Source organism: Solanum tuberosum, unplaced genomic scaffold, assembly GCF_000226075.1.
Source record: "Solanum tuberosum cultivar DM 1-3 516 R44 unplaced genomic scaffold, SolTub_3.0 scf00303, whole genome shotgun sequence".
NCBI classification, from domain to species: domain Eukaryota; kingdom Viridiplantae; phylum Streptophyta; class Magnoliopsida; order Solanales; family Solanaceae; genus Solanum; species Solanum tuberosum.
This window is the reverse complement of record NW_006239233.1, coordinates 182,522-199,529: the sequence shown is the minus strand read 5'-3', so window position 1 is coordinate 199,529 and position 17,008 is coordinate 182,522. Positions and strand designations below refer to the sequence as shown.

General features: G+C 30.6%; 2 protein-coding genes across 2 annotated transcripts; both read left to right on the top strand.

Annotated features, from left to right (window-relative positions):
* The first annotated feature begins 3,265 nt into the window (after positions 1 to 3,265).
* On the top strand, positions 3,266 to 10,200 carry LOC102602322 (rop guanine nucleotide exchange factor 14-like). Its single transcript, XM_006359881.2, has 8 exons — positions 3,266 to 3,572; positions 4,813 to 4,973; positions 7,402 to 7,788; positions 7,960 to 8,114; positions 8,200 to 8,274; positions 8,370 to 8,639; positions 8,735 to 9,082; positions 9,636 to 10,200. The coding sequence occupies exons 2-8, from the start codon at positions 4,898 to 4,900 to the stop codon at positions 10,014 to 10,016; spliced, it is 1,692 nt and encodes a 563-aa protein (XP_006359943.1). The 5' UTR covers positions 3,266 to 3,572; positions 4,813 to 4,897; the 3' UTR covers positions 10,017 to 10,200.
* A 5,042-nt stretch (positions 10,201 to 15,242) lies between these two features.
* On the top strand, positions 15,243 to 16,374 carry LOC107063136 (transcription factor bHLH52-like). The gene is made up of 2 exons (XM_015314597.1): positions 15,243 to 16,004; positions 16,201 to 16,374. The coding sequence occupies exons 1-2, from the start codon at positions 15,243 to 15,245 to the stop codon at positions 16,372 to 16,374; spliced, it is 936 nt and encodes a 311-aa protein (XP_015170083.1).
* The last annotated feature ends 634 nt before the right edge of the window (positions 16,375 to 17,008 follow it).

Sequence of the window (17,008 nt, the reverse complement as noted above, 5' to 3'; positions counted from 1 at the left end):
GATCTTTTTTTTTTGAAAAGATGATCCACTTGTTCTTTTTGCCCCGGATAATTTTTGGCATAGAAGTCAACTCTAAATTTTTTATTCTATATTAGTCTTTCTTTAAATTCATATTTTTAAAATATTTAATATAATACTTTTATATTACTTTAATATTTTTAATAAACAACCCCTTCAGCTTTCAAATCTTTGATATTTTATTTTTTCTAACAAACTAATTGTTAAATATTACTCCCTCTACAATGTTATTACAGAGGAGCAAGGCTACTTGGATCAAGAAGAGAGATGATGATATCAGATATTTTTTTCCTAATCGAGCATAAGAATTTCTTGTTAATGTGACATGGCATTTTTAATAATATGAAAAATAATTTTTTTTATTGGATATGATTTAAAAGAGTTTAAAAAATTCTTGTTAAAAATAATAATAATGTGACATGTCATCCTAATAGAAATATGTTTTTATTATGCCAAGTATATATTTTGAGAAAAATAAGAATAACACAATGATATTGTAGTCCTAAAAGAAATAAAAGTAAGTAATATTCTTGGTCAATTTTTCAAAAATGGGTAATTGTTTAAGGAGTTTATTCTTTTATTGACTAAAGTAATATTATGTTATATTTGTAAAAAAATAAATTAAGTTCAATAATCCTAAATTTATATATATAGTTACTTGAAAGTGAACCTTCAACTTTCATTGATAGAAAATCTTTATAAGATTTTCAGTTATAGTAATTTATGATCAGACTATTTTTTTTTTGAATTTTACTTAGACCATCTTCAACCCCACTCTATTTTAGTTTCCATTCTCTATATTTGGAGAATAAAATAAATAATGTGCTCTCCAACCACCCTCTAAATGACTCTGTATTCTCTATTTATAGAGAGGTGAATAGTAGTTCTCCAAATTTGAAGAACTACTATTCACCTCTCTATTTCACTTTTTCATTATTTTATTATTATTTTATAGTTAACATATTATTTCTCATATAAGACCATTAATTATATCTCTAATATTAGTAATTCATTTTAAATGTAATATAACATTTAAACAAAATATTATTTAATATATACTACTTTCATCCCGAATTAATAATGTTTCAATTTTTTTAATTTCATCACTTTAATATAGTTTGATATCATTATTAATTTTTCACTATTGAAGAATGCACAAAATTAAAATGATAAGATGAAAATTTTAATTTAAAAATACAATACATGACATAATAATGTAAATACAAGATAACAATACATAACATAATAATTTTATCACAACGATAATTTAGTAATCCGATAGGTCATTTTTCAGATTTATGATCCACATAATTAGTGTAGTTGTGATTGCTGTTGTGCTTATTGTTTTCTTTTTTCAATTATTCGTAGTTGTTCTTGTTGCATGAAAATCTCCGATTTGAACAATCTTTAGCTAGACATAAAATAATTAAGGATAAAAATGCTGATTTTAAACTCCGTAATGCATTAATAGAGCATTTATGGGAGCAATGTAAATAATCTTCATTAATAATTTCACTTTTATTTTTGAATTGTCCATTAATTTGTATATTATATAATATTAACTTGCAATTTGTGTTATTTATAAATTTAGGAAAAATATAATTTTATATTAAGTAAAGAATTTGAAAAAATAAATTTTTATATTACATAAAATTATATAGTGATTATTTGAAAAAGAAGAAGAAATAAATTATGTGTATCAGAAATAAGAAAATAAGAATGAAATAGAAAAAAATAATATAATATTGAGGAGAGAGGAAAAGACTGTTTTTAGAGAGTAAAATAGAGAATTAGGTTGGAGTTGATTGTCTGAAAAAATAAAGAACTTTATATTTGGAGAGTAAAATAGAGATTAGGGTTGGAGATGGTGAGTAGTCAAATTAAATTTCATTGACTAAAACTATTTGTAAATTTCCTTAATCTCGTTTCAAGTTAATTACATTAATTAACTTGCATAACGACTAATTTAAATCTAATCGATCTACCTCTCTCTATATAATATAATAAAATAATAATAATATAACATCTTCCTCTCAAGTAGCATCATCAACTGATCACAAATACATAGCAAATCAAGTAAGTACACTGTTAAATCCTTTCAGCATGCTGTGTTACAATACTATAAAGTAGTTTAAGAAGTGAGTGAGTTTCATTTTTTAATCAAATATTTATTGTATTTTAATTTATTTATCTTTTAAAAAAAAATTCGTTGTTAAAAATATATTCATTTCCTTTTCTGATAATTATTTAATTTTAATTTTTTACGTGATATGTTTATGACTATCAAATTAAATAATATTTTGATACATTCTACATATCTTTAATTAAAAACTACAAGATTAAGAAAGCCTCTTAACTTTTTAAAATTTAATATCAAGTTTAAATAAGACATATAAATTGAAATGAGAAGGGTAATATTCCACTTATCATAATAAACCATGTGGCTATTTAAAAATTGTACAGTCATTAAGTTTATGACGTTAGTTTGATAGAAAAACTATTGAAAATACTCCTAAATTTGTTACGAATTATTTGTTATAATCTGAATTATTGACAGTCTTAAAAATATCTATTTACTTAACTAACTGAACTTTAATACAGCCCAGATCTTGCAACATGAGTGAAATACACCCCTAAATTCTCGCTAAGTTTAGGGGTGTTTTCAGCACTTCTCTCGGCTTTTTATTAAGAGTTCTACGCTCTTACAAGAGTTTGAGACCACTAGTTATGTCATGTGACAGATCGGGTGTGACACAACTTCTTAAGATAAGAAGTCCCACATTGACAAATATACATGAGAGATGTTGGGTATATAAGTAAGCAAACCTTACTAACTAGTGATGCGTTTTAAAGTTGTATGGATCTCGACCCAAAGAGGACAATATCACTATCGGACTGAGCCGTTATAATGGTATCAGAGTCATTCTTGTGTCAGCCTTGTCGATGTGGGTCAAAGTTTAATTGGGTTTAGACAAATCTCGGTAAGACGGGGTAAACCTTAGTGCTGACCCGAAGCTAACAATATCACTAACGGGCTAAGCCGTTACATTAGGGTGTATCTAAGTTTACATCATAGTATATCTAAATTTAGTTAGGTATGAAAACGAAACTAATAATTTATGTCAAATATATATGGTATATAAGTAAAATATATTTATGGACCATTTCTTGTTGGGGTTACTTTTGGTGTTTTTCAATTTTTTTAATCCATGTACCTCTTTTTGTCTTGACTCAAAAATTTGTTACTCTATACAATACTAGTAAAATATTCTCTCTACCCACTCTCCCACCTCACTTGTCACACACTATCTCCTCCTTTCCTCCCCCAAACTTGTCTTCTCTGCATTCTTTTTCTTTTTCCACCACTGCTTTCATACCTTCATTTTCCACCTCTTTCACACTTCTCACCAGAAAGAAAAAAAAGACCAATCTTTACTTTTCAGTATCAAGAATCTGTAGATATATAAATGCAGCTCTTTCTCAATGACACCCCATTTTTTTTTCCTTCAGAGAGGATAGATGAATGAATTCTATCTTCATTTGATCATATAAAGGTCTGTTCTTGATTTTGTTCTCACTCTCCATTTCTTGTTTTTTTCTTTATTTTCTTGTCATGGGGATGGGTGGGGGATCAAACCTTATGCTAACCAGACCAAATTCCAAAATCAGCTCAGGAAAAAAAAACAATTTTTTTGCCTTTGGTGGGGGTTTAGGGGCTGCAAATTTGTTATTTTTGGCCTTCTGTTAGTTTTTTTTTTTTTTTTTTCATGAAGGGGTTTTAGATTTAATGACATTCAACTTTTCTATAGTAGTTTTTTCTTGATTTAATTTGATTTTTTATTTTTATTTTGAACATATGTGAAAAAGAAAAGAATCCACATAATGATAAATCTGAAGGTTCTGACACTATCCAAATCTTTTTTATGACTTTTTCATCTGAAAAGAGTTACTTTTATTACGCAAAAAGGTTCTCTTTTTACACCCAAATCCTTATTTTTCTTTAAAATAATGATGAACTATTTTTAAAGCAGTAAAATAAAGTGGTTTTCTTTTTCTTTCTCTGAACTTTTGTTGTTTCAAGGCTCGAGCAGTGACTATGATGGACTCATATTTTAAGAAGAGTATTTTTGAGCTCTGAGTCAAATTGGAGACTTAGAAAACTGGGACCATTACTATGATTGGTGTCACAAATCTTTAATTTTTTATGGACCATATATGATAAGTATTCTGTTTTGATTGGTTTTTGGAACTGTTACTTTTTTATTTCTGTCTTTTTGGGGCACACTGGAATGAGAAGCTTGGACTGTGAAGTTAGCTAAAATTGACTTGTTGAGAGTTACATGTAACTAAACAATAGTAATCAGTTTTAATGAACTTTAAAAGGGTGTTTGGTTTTGAAATTTAGGAACAAATTTTATTGAAGGGTTTGGTTTAATTGTTGAGCCGAGGATCTATAGTAAACAGCCTCTCTATCTTAAATGTTCGCGTACATGCGACCATTCTTAGACCTTATTTGTGGGATTACACGGGGTATGTTGTTGTTTTTGTTGGTTTGGTTAAATTGTGGATGATCTTAAATATTCAAGTGCTTTCATTTTCTTACTCCACTTCTTTCTGGGGATAAGAGGAATATTAGTGTGGTAGCTTTTACTTCAAAGCATAATAATAATGACAAGTGTGAGGGTTTTAATGTATTTTCCTTGTTTGATGACTTTTTTGCCTTATTTTCAAAATGATAACAGTTGCATTAATTGTATCTTGCCATCTGACATTTTCACTGTTTGGTTATCATAGGTGTTTGTTGAACAGCATCTTTTTGAGATAATTTCCAGTTATCTGAAGTACATTTTGGTCTAAAGGGAAATCAAGATTGCTAAAGATGGTAATCATGAGGAGTAGACTTGCCTGCTGTACAAGAGATAGAGAGATCAGCATTGACTTTGATGAAAATCAGAGTAAGCTTACCCCTCTTACTAGTTACAAATATTCTTTTTTTGTATTTGGCGCGATGTAGACAATGAAGTTTCATATAGACGATCCCAACTTGCTTTGGATTGAGGGATAGTTGTTAGAGTCGAAGAATATGTCGGTTGGGTGGGCAAAAAGTTCCACAAAATGTTGCTCCAACAATCTCTAGTGTTTTCTCTACTGGGATTGTTTTTAGGTGTGGGTCATACAAAATGGAGTACATTAACATTCCTATGATTGCTATTTGTTGGTAATGTACTTAACAAATAGATTAGTTTCTATAATGCTGCATCTCAAAAGCAAAATTAAATAACGCTATAAATTGGGCTTGTATTAAGAGTCATTATCTACAATTTGGTACAAGGACCAGACGTTGTCCACGCCCTTGTAAGAATTGTGGAGACCATTGTAGGGAACTATCATTGATATGAGAGAGCATTTTGTAAAGAAGCTATGAGTGTTGGGTCCCTACTATGCATCAATGCTCTTGTGATATGGCTCTCCATTTTACAGCATATGTATTTTGACCATGACATATTTAATATCAGTCACGTTTATGTCAGTAGGAAGGTAATGACCATTGATGTCCTTCCATTCTTGGACCATAATAGGAGTAGTAGAGCATTCAAAGTAATATTGCCCTACAGATTTAATGCTTCTTTCAGAAAACTGTAGAAGACAGAAATATTTTTACCTATTTAAAAAAAGAAAGAAAGCTGTAGAAGGTAGATGACAGAATAAATGCCAAGTAACTGTATCAAGTAGTTGCACTTGCATCTCATAGTGAATAGAAAATTAATGTTTCATGTTGTTGAAGTAACTTAGTTGATCTTAAGCTGGGATTAGCGGAACTCTAGTGTGTATCCGGAGGGGGGTTTGCCACATCTTTAGAGCTCCTAAATGAACAGTCAAATGTGCCATGAACACAACTTTTTCTAAATCTGGGTAGTTTCCTATTTAGTTCTGCGTTGGGAGTTAACAATGTTAATGATATCTTAGTCATCTTTATGGATAATTTAGCACAATATCAGGGGTAAGTGCCAAAAAATTTATAAGTGAATGCTAATATTTAGATTGTGAATCCGACATTTACTAACCACCTTGTTTGTCTACATGTTCAGTGTAGTTTCTTTGACTTCTGTGAAGCACATGTTTCTTGAATCTGAACACTGCCATGTTAGTTATTTGGTGAATGCTTTAGTCTCAGTAAATTAACAACTCAAATGCTGGGATCAATGGCTTGAAACTGCCAAAGGTTGAAAAATATACTTTTTTTCAGTTGACAAACAGTCCTAGGGTGGGACCCAGCACTAGTTAGGCATATTTTGAAATTATAAGTCACATGGGAGGAACTATGCTTTGAAATTTTCTACTTTTTATTTTAATAATTTCATAGATGGGAAGGAGAGGAATACTCTTATATTTTGAAATTATAACAATACTTTTTTTTTAGCCAAGGTCTGTCGGAAACAGCTTCTCTACCTCCTAAGGTAGGGGTAAGGTCTGCATATACTATATCCTCCCCAGAACCTCACTTGTGGTAGTGATTTATCATTAAGCTCTCCATGCAGAGATCTGTGGTAGTTTTCCCTGGTTCTTGTCTACAATTAAAATATGCTTGGTAAAATGGTGGACCTAACTCTAGTAGTTCTTTGAAACTAAAAGCTTCACTACAATTTCATGCAACACCTGAAGTAACTACACAGGGGACAAAGCCTGCTTTCCTTTTGTGAAATGATTTAAAGTTTCTGTTTGTATCAACTGCTACTTCGGGAAGTTTCATTTCAGTTTGTGGCATCTGTTTGTATCAACTGCTACTATTTTAAAAAGAAACGTAGAGCTAACTGATATACACATCTAGTCATCTTTATTTCTTGTGAATATAGGCAAATAACATTCAACAGAAAAGTAGGAATTGTGTGCTTCAGTAATTGATCTTCTTTGAAGATCTACATCTGTATTGATATTTTATTGGTTTACCATTTAAGTCATCCTACTTCTTGTCAAGGAGTAATTTGACAAATTTGTTCATTGAGCTGATCATTTTTTTATTTCTCATATATTTAACAAAGAGAATAGTTTGCAGTGACAAGAATATGAACATACACATACTTGCAAATTAAATATGCTGGTAGTGGTGTCATGCTTATGCAACATCCATGCTGTATAAGTAACATAGTCGAATTGCACATTTAAGATGCTTAAATTTTTAAATCTTCTGCAAGTCTTTAATTAAAAGACATATAAATTGTGCATGTTCTTGTGATCATTTTATTTATTCTTCCGTCTTGCAGTCAACACTTAAGCATCATGGCCCGTACTCGATTTTCTCGTTATATCTTATTAACAAATGTTTTGTCTTGGATTAGCCTTTACCCTTCCCTCCATCTCTACTAAAATTAATATAACTTTCAGGAATTACAACATATGATGGCCTTGAAAGTATTTTGAACAGTCGGCCGTATGACAATCAAAGTGTCACTAGCAGAGGTGATGGAGGTGTTACAGATTCCTTGGATGATGATGACTCAAGCAGCAGTTCTAGCAATAATGTTTTTGGATCTTTCTCGTCTCACTGGACAACAATGAAGAGGGATGATCAGGGATCTGAGGAGTGGGATTTCTCAGCAAGCCCAAAACATTACTATGTAAAAGAAAAACCGGCTTATACAACCCAGTTTTCCGATTTGGAAACAATGAAAGAAAAATTTGCAAAGTTGTTGCTGGGGGAGGATGTGACTGGAGGAAGCAAGGGGGTTTCCACTGCATTAGCACTGTCAAATGCCATTACAAATCTTGCAGGTATAAGAGTTGCTAATTTGGTTTTGTTCTCAAGTATTGCCTTGCCTAACTCTTTCATTGTGTTACAATTAAAAGGTCTAACAGGCCAATAAAATAGCTCTATTAATGGCCTACACCACCATTACTGTTCCTTTTCCCTCCTGATTTGACATACTGTTACTTGATTTGCAGCATCAGTGTTTGGGGAACTTTGGAAATTGGAGCCACTTGCAGAGGATGGGAGGAGGAAATGGAAGAGAGAAATGGAGTGGTTGCTCTCTCCTACGAACCATATGATTGAGTTGGTTCCTGCTAAACAAACTGGTTCTAATGGCCAGAAATTGGAGGTATCTGTGACTTTTAGCCATTCACTAAATAAATGTATTTCATCATAGTAAAGTTTAATGTAAGCTCAACTTGCTGTTTGACCAGATCATGGTTCCAAAAGCTCGTGCAGACATCCATATGAATCTTCCAGCACTTCAGAAGTTGGACTCCATGCTTCTTGTACGTGGTCTCTTTAATCCTAGAAAAGTAGACCGTTTCTTTTTAAGCATCAATTTGGTTCTAATTCTAAATATTATATTTCTTGAAATGTCTAGGAAGCTCTGGATTCAATGGTTAATACTGAGTTTTGGTATACGGAAGTGGGTAGCCGAGCAGAAGGAAGAAGTAGAAGTGCTGGGGAGAGCAAAAGGTGGTGGCTTCCGTCACCCCAGGTACCCATAGCTGGGCTCTCTGATCCTGAAAGAAACAAATTGTTGAATCAGGGTAAGTTGGTGAATCAAATATACAAGGCAGCTAAAGCTATCAACGAAAATGTTTTGTCTGAAATGCCTGTTCCAACAATCATTAAAGAAGCACTTCCAAAGGCAAGTGAGCTATGTCACTGAAGCTATTTTGTAGTTGCTACAATGTATTTCTTTGTTCATATGAACCGAGTAACAAAATCCATTCACTCTAACAGTCTGGCAGGACAAGTCTTGGAGAGGACCTTTATAGGATCCTGAATGCGGAATCAACATCTGTGGAGGATATGCTCAATTTCCTTAATGTAAGATCTGAACACAATGCCCTTGAAGCTGTTAACAGGTTGGAGGCTGCAATACTTGCATGGAAAGAGAAAGTAGCTGACCATGTCTGTGGAAAATCTCCAGCTCGAACATCTTGGTCTTTCAAAAAAGATCCAATATCTGAACTGGACAAGATTGAGGTGTTATCAAGCAGAGCAGAAGCTCTTCTGCAGCAACTCATGAATAAATACCCAAACCTTCCTCGGACATTCCTCAATGTCACAAAGATCCAGTATGGCAAGGTAAAATTATGTCCCACTAGCTACATCCATAAGATAGAATTAATATAGAAAGGAGAGCCTTGTAATAAACATTACTTCATTTTTGTTTCAGTTCTCGAGATTCTCAATCTTTTTTATTAGTGGGGAGGAATAGATCGTGAATGGCGGTTCTCAGATGAGGGGAACTGTTCCTCCGTAATTTAAAAGAAAGCTAGAATCTTTCTGTTGATAAAGCTATATCATCTGTGTGCTGCATGTTGAATTGTTTGTACATTCCGTACTTACAGTAGTGGGTCGGATAGTGTGGGTCTGGGAGGTCAGAAACATTGACATATTACCAATTTACAAGACCTTGTTTCGAATTTTGTCATGTTGCTTTTAGTTAGAGAGTCTTCAATAAATGGTCCTAGCAAACTATAGTATTGGCAATTAATTGCTTAGCTTATATTGTGTCTCCCTAGTGCTATGAGGTGTGTATACCATGTCCAGAATATCAAGACTCCAAACGAGTCATTGTATTTCCTGGCTGCTTAATGTGTTCTTAATTGTTTTTGTTCTTCTCTTATCATTGTAGGATATCGGGTGTTCAATTCTTGAAGCATACTCTCGTGTTCTGTTGAACTTGGCATTCAGCATCCTGACTAGGATAGGAGAGATTCTGCAAGAAGACATTTTGAGCAATCCCAATTCTCCCGCGGCTTCATGCCACCTTCCTGGCATAAGAATTGCAGGATTGACAGATAGTCCCATGGCTAGTCGTGTGAGGCACTCGTTGATTGATCAGATGAATAAAACAGATGGACGTTGTTGTGATTCTCGTCGTACCAATGCTTCTGATATAGACATTGAGTTTGCTGAATCAAGGTTAAGTTCAGTAACTGCAACGCCAAGCCGAAGAGTGTGGTGCATAGGCAGAGAAGCTTGTAGCAGCATGTCTGCTGCAAACTCACCTTGATAAGCAAAGTTTTATTTTATTAGTCTTTATGTAGATATCTATATAATATCATTTCCATGTCAAAACAACAGCCTTATAGCTTGAGGCTGAGTTTTCATGGGTTATCATTGGAAACTTGCCCTCATTTACAATATACAAATCGAGTTGAGCATTATCAAGCTCCCGTTTGATTATAGATTTTGAAGTTGAAACTTGAAAATGTGAGTTTTTGAAGTTGTGATTCTTTAAACTTGAAGTTATGTTTCGACATGCATTTTACTTGGAAAAAAATCAAGTTTGTAAAATTTCTCCAAATCATTTTTTGAGACCTTAAAGATTAGCTTTAAATTTGGCTGTATGAGTTTATGTTACTTGACATGAAATTTGAATATTGGTCTAACTAAAAGAATGATAGACATAATATTATTTTTTTGGTTGATTTCTCATCCAATGTGTAATATCCATTTTTGAAGCTTTAATTAAGTTGGAATTACTCGCATAAGATCAATTAAAGGAGAACTGTTATTTAATAGAATTTGTTCTATTTCTACTGTTGAATTCAAGATCTTTGATTAAGAAAGGAGCGATTCTATTCATCTCACTATAATCCTTGATATGACAGATGCAAATCACAACAATATTAAAGGTGCATACACAAATTGGTGATGCTAGCAAGTAGCAAGATCAATAAATATACATGATGTGTTTGTTCTTAGATTATCTCATCATATCATCATATATCAGTCAAAAGTTGAATTACAAAAATATTCTTTAAGTATTAATTTATTTTCTTGAAATTATTTAAAATATTAATTTTTCATTTAATATTTATTTTGGGATTCAATGAATTTTGACTGTTCGTATTATAGTAATTAATACTCCTATTTCCAAGACTTACAATTCAATACACATTATTAAATTGCAAGTTATTATTAGCAAGAAAAAACCAACAATCTTTACATCTTTCACATAGTAATAGTGATCATAATCATAGTTACTACTCCCTCCGTTCCATTTTATATGTCATCCCTTTTCTAAAAATAGCTGGACCACAATATATGTCATTTTATAAAATTTATGCATAAATTACCATATTTTGCCCATTATACCCTTGATAGATTAATTAATTAATCTTGAAAATGTATTTACTTTGACTAACCTAGGAAATCTACAAGTAGTTAATTTCATTGAGAGAGTACTTCATTCATTAATTAACTACTTATTCTATAAAATCTGATTTTGAAAAAAAATATCAACAAACAAATTAAAAATAAAAGATGAAAAAAAATTCAAAAATAATCTTGAAAGTTGAAGCTTCAACAAATTTTATCAAGGAAGATGACATTTCAAAAAGTTCAAAGAAATTTTCATGTTTGCTTTAAGAATTTATATATAAAAATATAAAAAAAAAACATTTTACACAAAATACATAAGAAAATTGAGGTGGGAAAAACTTGATTTTTAAATTTTTTTGGATCAATTGGTGAAAAAATTTGACTTCAAAAATAAACTCTAAAATTTAAATAGTCATCCAAATGCATTTATATTTTTGAAATCTAACATATTCATCATTTATTATAAAGTTGTCTTAAGAAAACATTAAATAAGGGTATAAGGGTAAAATTACCTCATTTCTTAATGCAAGTGCAAATGAAAAAGGTGATATGTAAAATGAGACGGAGGAAGTATAATTTTTTTAATAATTAGTCATAATGATTTTCCATTACACATTTAATATATTTGAATTCTTTTACATATTTTATCCTTAGATTACAGTTTTATTTCTACATTACATTTAAATGTTATAAATTGTTTAATAACTTAAATATTAAATAGTAAATCATCATATTAATATACATAAATTACCACTAACTCATCATTATGTAAACGTATGTAACACCCACTAATTATATTCATTATATTTTTTACTCTCATCTCTCATCGATAATCTCAAATGGATTAATATCATATTTATGACAGCTCTTTGTGTTTCTCAATGTTATCATATAAATAGTGACATTTGACACAATAATATTGTACCCACTTAAATCAATTGAAAAAAAAGAAGAAGAGAAAATCTCTATGCTCTCTTCTCTCGTCTCTTTTTATTTGTTTAGTTTAACCTTTATGTTTCTTGTTTGTTGTTATTGTACAATTTTCTTTTGTTGTGTTGTTATTATTATTGAGAATTTGCCATGATTTGTTGCTTTGTATACATTAGCCTATCATGTGGTATTTTAGTATCCTCATTTGAATATTGAATTTGTCCAATAGTTATTTATTTTTACTTTAAGCACTTTTAGTCAATTTTACAATTAAAAGTATATTTTTTAAATTAGGAAGATATCCTATCGAAACAATGATGAATTTTGCAATAAAAAATTTATATGGAGTATTTTGAGATAAACGTGCAACGCACGTTTCCAGATCTAGTTCAATTATAAGTATGCGTGTAAGTATTTAGCCGTTAATTTTGAGAGATCTTGAAGATGTCTTTCATTTTATTTTATAAAAATGTAGTAAGTGTAATCGGACAATATGTTATTAAAGTTATGTTTGGTTATGAATTTTATTTGTAAAAAATAACAATTTTGTGAATAGACATTATTAGTGTTTTGCTTGAAATAGACATCAAACAACTTTTTTTTTTAAAAAGGATATTGTAATTATAAAAACCATTTTCAGTTTTTGTTTATTTTGACTTGCATCATTTATTTATTTCTTCTTTCGATTCATTATAACAAAAACTCCGTGACTTTGGCGCGAAGATCTCCGAGTACCCACTTTTGTCACCACGAGATCTAATTAGCAAAAATTTAGGCATGTGCTAATTAATTAAGAATTTTTGCAATATACCATGAAAACTAAATTTGCATTAAATTAAATTATATAAAATTACAACCAATCAAGAAACAAGCTATTTTTTTTTCAACAAACGATTTTCTAAGTACACTTAAATTTAAGCACTACATATGAACCGTTCCTCCTTTAACTAGACGTTGATTTTGAGTCCTAAATACAAAATATCCTTGGAAAAAATCGCTTTCCTCGAATGGACCCTATAATGGGTCCTATGCAACACGAGTTTAATTTAATTGAACTTCAACATGAATATCGAATACCAAATAAAAAAAAAGACGCTACATATGCTAAATATTGTATTTCTTTGAGACCAAAATTAGTTAGACAGACAATTGGATTTCACTTTAAACGTGCATACACAAATTGGTGTTGCTAGCCAGATGAGATTTTATATGCATATATATATATATGTTTATATCGCAATTAGGTTATCTTATTTAATTATAAGACCCCTGAACTACAGGAAAATGTTTAAAAATATCCTTCATCCATTTTTTGGTATAAAAATATTTTTTTACTCATCTTTTTTATCTAAAAATACCCTTCCATTCCTTATAGTTCAGGGGTATTTTTTACCCTTCTTCGAAATTTATATAATTTTACGTAAATCAAGTGCAATAATTATTCATTGTAAAATGTAGTTGATTTTATAGATCCGCGGTAAAACAAAAAAGAGAAAGTGGTAAAAACTAATCTAAAGCACAAGTAGCGGTTACTCTTTAGCTAATCACAACTGCACTACTCTTAATTACTTAATTTACTATTTACTATTTGATTATTTTTATTTTTATTTAGTTCATTGTAACAAAAGCTCCGTAACTTTGGCGCCAAGATCTCCATTTTCTGTTTAATATTATTGCAAGTTTAAGTTTGCTCTTATATTTACGCATATGCTAATTGATTTAGTCAACCTTTCATAAATAATCTAACTATTGTTGTAGTTTTTGCACGGATAACTTTATTTGGGGTGATTTTTAATTTTGCCCTAAAATATGATGATATTTAATTTTTGTTCATACGGGTAAAAATATCTTTATATGTGATCTAATTTCACTTGACATAAATTTAGATTTTTTTTTGCTTATATGACGTAAATTCTTATATTAAGTTATCCAACACAAGTTGTGTAGTATATAATTCGCTTAGTATAAATTTCAGAGAAATATTATGATACGAAAATATAAATTTATACTGAACCGAAATTGTTTGTTATTTTAGTGTTGAGGACTAAAACTAACGACTATCTGAAGGTAAAATTAAAGAATAGCCCGGTCATTTGTGCTAATGACCCATTCTTCGCCACTGTCCTAATTTTAAGCCCACATATGGAGAAATGGGGCCTTATATTTAAAGTTTTATGTTGCTAAAAATGTTGGAAAAACATGAAAATTCGTATGGAGAAATTTTTAAAAATAATTTCATTAGATTATTGCGTAAACAACTTAAAGAAGAAAAAAAGGAGACCATTTGGCGAGTTGTAGAAATACATTAAAAAAGTTTCTTTTTGGAAAACACAAACCTAATAAAAATTTATTACGAGATACCAAAAATTATATATTTAGCACATTGCAATTTTTGTTGACCTCAAAAAGCTTGTGATCGTACATTTTCAGAGATTTACTTATTTCTTTTTCAAGCTACAATTTAGAAAGTAGTTTTTTTCGTACCTTAACTCTTAAGCGTTAAACAATGAAAATAATTATTTAAAAAAAAAAAAAAAAACTTACTCTCGTAATTGCTTTTTTCAACAAACTTATGATTGCAAAGCATAGATAATTTTTTTTGTGTGTGTAGACTTTTATCATTTTCAATTATAGTAATAATTTCGAACTTAAAAACTACATTATTTAATTAGGTATTAATACGAATAAATACTTACTTTGTATCATAAAGCCACTAGTTAAAAGGGATTATAAAAGACAAATTGGATAATTCTTTCCTATAAATGATAAAACAGTATAAGAAAAAAAGAAAGTAAAAACAATTACAGTAAAAAAAAAGAGAGTAAAGAACGGTTAATAAAGTGAAATCGGTTAATATCCCTATAACTTCTCCATTACTCTTCTAAAAAGTAACTGTCATTGAGACCCCCCCACCCCCAACCCACCGACCCCTTCGCCGTCATCATATATTAATCTTACTACTGTTAACACTAATTACTTAGTTTGTCAGCCACAGAGAAAAACAAGACTTGTTTGTTAGGTCTACTTTTGTTGAACAAGTGAGGAAAAACAGCAAGATTCACCAAGACATATAATATCTCAATTAAGGTAATTATCCTTAAACTAATTTTATCTTTCTTACATTAACCACTTCATGTTTAAGCTACTATTTGTTACTAAAGCTCATTTTGTATTTTGGTTGTGTTATTGGATCCATTCAAGAATGGCTAGTGTTAGCTACTACTCTACTTCTAAATTGGAACCAAATGTTGAAGAAGAATTCAACTCAGAAGAAATGATGACTATGCAGCACCTTCTATTTGATTTCAACTACGATGTTGAACAGAGCCTTTCAGATGAAAATCAAGATCAAGATTGTTATTTCGATCCAGACGAGTTTATTTTACCTGTTGAAATGAATAAGAATTCAGAGTACTCTGTTTTCGAGAAACAACAAAAGGTCTTTCAAGATAACATAATAACTCATAATTCTTGTTTCATTCCAGACTACTCTGTTTTTGAGAGCACCCCAAAACGTCAAAAGTTTTTTCAACAAGACTTCCTTCCAAATAGTACTCACAATTCATGTTTCATGCCAGAGTACTCTGTTTTTGAGAAACAACAAAAGGTCAACTGTCAAGGTTTGTTCAATGAGGGGTTTGTGCCAAATCCTCCAATGTTTGAGGATTTTGCCTCGTATTTGCTTCCAGAAATTCCTATGCCTGTTTTTAGCAGCAATAATGCTGGAGTTGTCACGAAGAAAGGCGGTAGTAATAATAATAATAATGAGAAGAAGAAGATGTCAGCACAGAGTATCGCGGCGAGGCAGAGGAGGAAGAAGATTAGTGATAAGACACAAGAATTGGGTAAATTGATACCTGGTGGACACAGAATGAACACTGCTGAAATGCTTCAAGCTACTTTCAACTATATTAAGTTGTTGCAAGCACAAGCTGGACTTCTTGCATTCATGGGATCATATCAGGTAATTAAATTATACTATGACATTCTAAATTTATCCTATACTTTATTTTTATTGTTTGGGTTATCACCTTTATTTCCATTCGTAACACTAGTAGTCGCAATCATAATTCATAATTTTTTTTTAATCGAATATTTAGCTGAAAATTTTGTATACTCTAATAGCTATTAACGTATTTGTATTTGAATTTAATTTGCAGGAATCATTTGAAACATCAAATTTGCAGAAACTTGTTGGATCTTCCTTGATTCAAGAAAAGTTGTATTCAAGTGAACATTGCTTGGTTCCAAAAGTGTTCCTTGAAGCACTAGAAAATAATCAAGAATTCCAAAATTCACAAGTCCTTGAGGAAATCAAAACTTTGATCAAATGATTAATTTTCAGCCAAAGAATTAGTTTAGTTCAGTTCAATTACCTGTTGTTTGTTGTCTTAGGCTAGCCATGATTTCATTATATATTTTTTGAAGTTGTAAGTTTTTATTTTTTTCTTAGTTACGATTTTAATAACTGTAATTTTCACTGTAAATTCCTCATTTACAAGGAATTTAATTCCATGTGAAGTTGATATTTACTTTCCAATTATTAGCTCAGCTTGCATTAATCTTAATTTATATTGCCAATAAGTTTTATTTCTCTTCTCCTACTCTTCCTCATTTCACTACAATCATAAATCTCAACTGAAAACCATAGTCACAAAATAATTAAAGACATAATGTCTTTGTTTCCATAAATCTGTGAAAACGTGGGTGTAATATATTTATTTCCATTCTTTTCATTTCCTTTGAATTAATTAATGAACTCCATAAGAAAAGAAAGCTTTTTTATTTTATTTAATAATATGCCCCCTCTTTTGTTTCCATTATTTCTTTTTCTGTAATTAATTACCCCTCCGTAAGTTTTGTAACTGCAACTTATAAATAAAAAAGAAAGGGAAAAGAACACTGGTATAAGCGGCTACTCTTTACTTAATACTTGATAGTTAATAGCGTTATATCTATATATATATA

Excerpts from the sequence above, each read along its gene's own strand:
- LOC107063136 (XM_015314597.1), top strand. The coding sequence starts at position 15,243 with ATGGCTAGTGTTAGCTACTACTCTACTTCTAAATTGGAACCAAATGTT. Across the intron at positions 16,005-16,200 it reads CATTCATGGGATCATATCAG|GAATCATTTGAAACATCAAA; the intron begins GTAATTAAATTA and ends TTTAATTTGCAG.
- LOC102602322 (XM_006359881.2), top strand. The coding sequence starts at position 4,898 with ATGGTAATCATGAGGAGTAGACTTGCCTGCTGTACAAGAGATAGAGAG. Across the intron at positions 8,115-8,199 it reads CTAATGGCCAGAAATTGGAG|ATCATGGTTCCAAAAGCTCG; the intron begins GTATCTGTGACT and ends CTGTTTGACCAG. Across the intron at positions 8,640-8,734 it reads TTAAAGAAGCACTTCCAAAG|TCTGGCAGGACAAGTCTTGG; the intron begins GCAAGTGAGCTA and ends TCACTCTAACAG.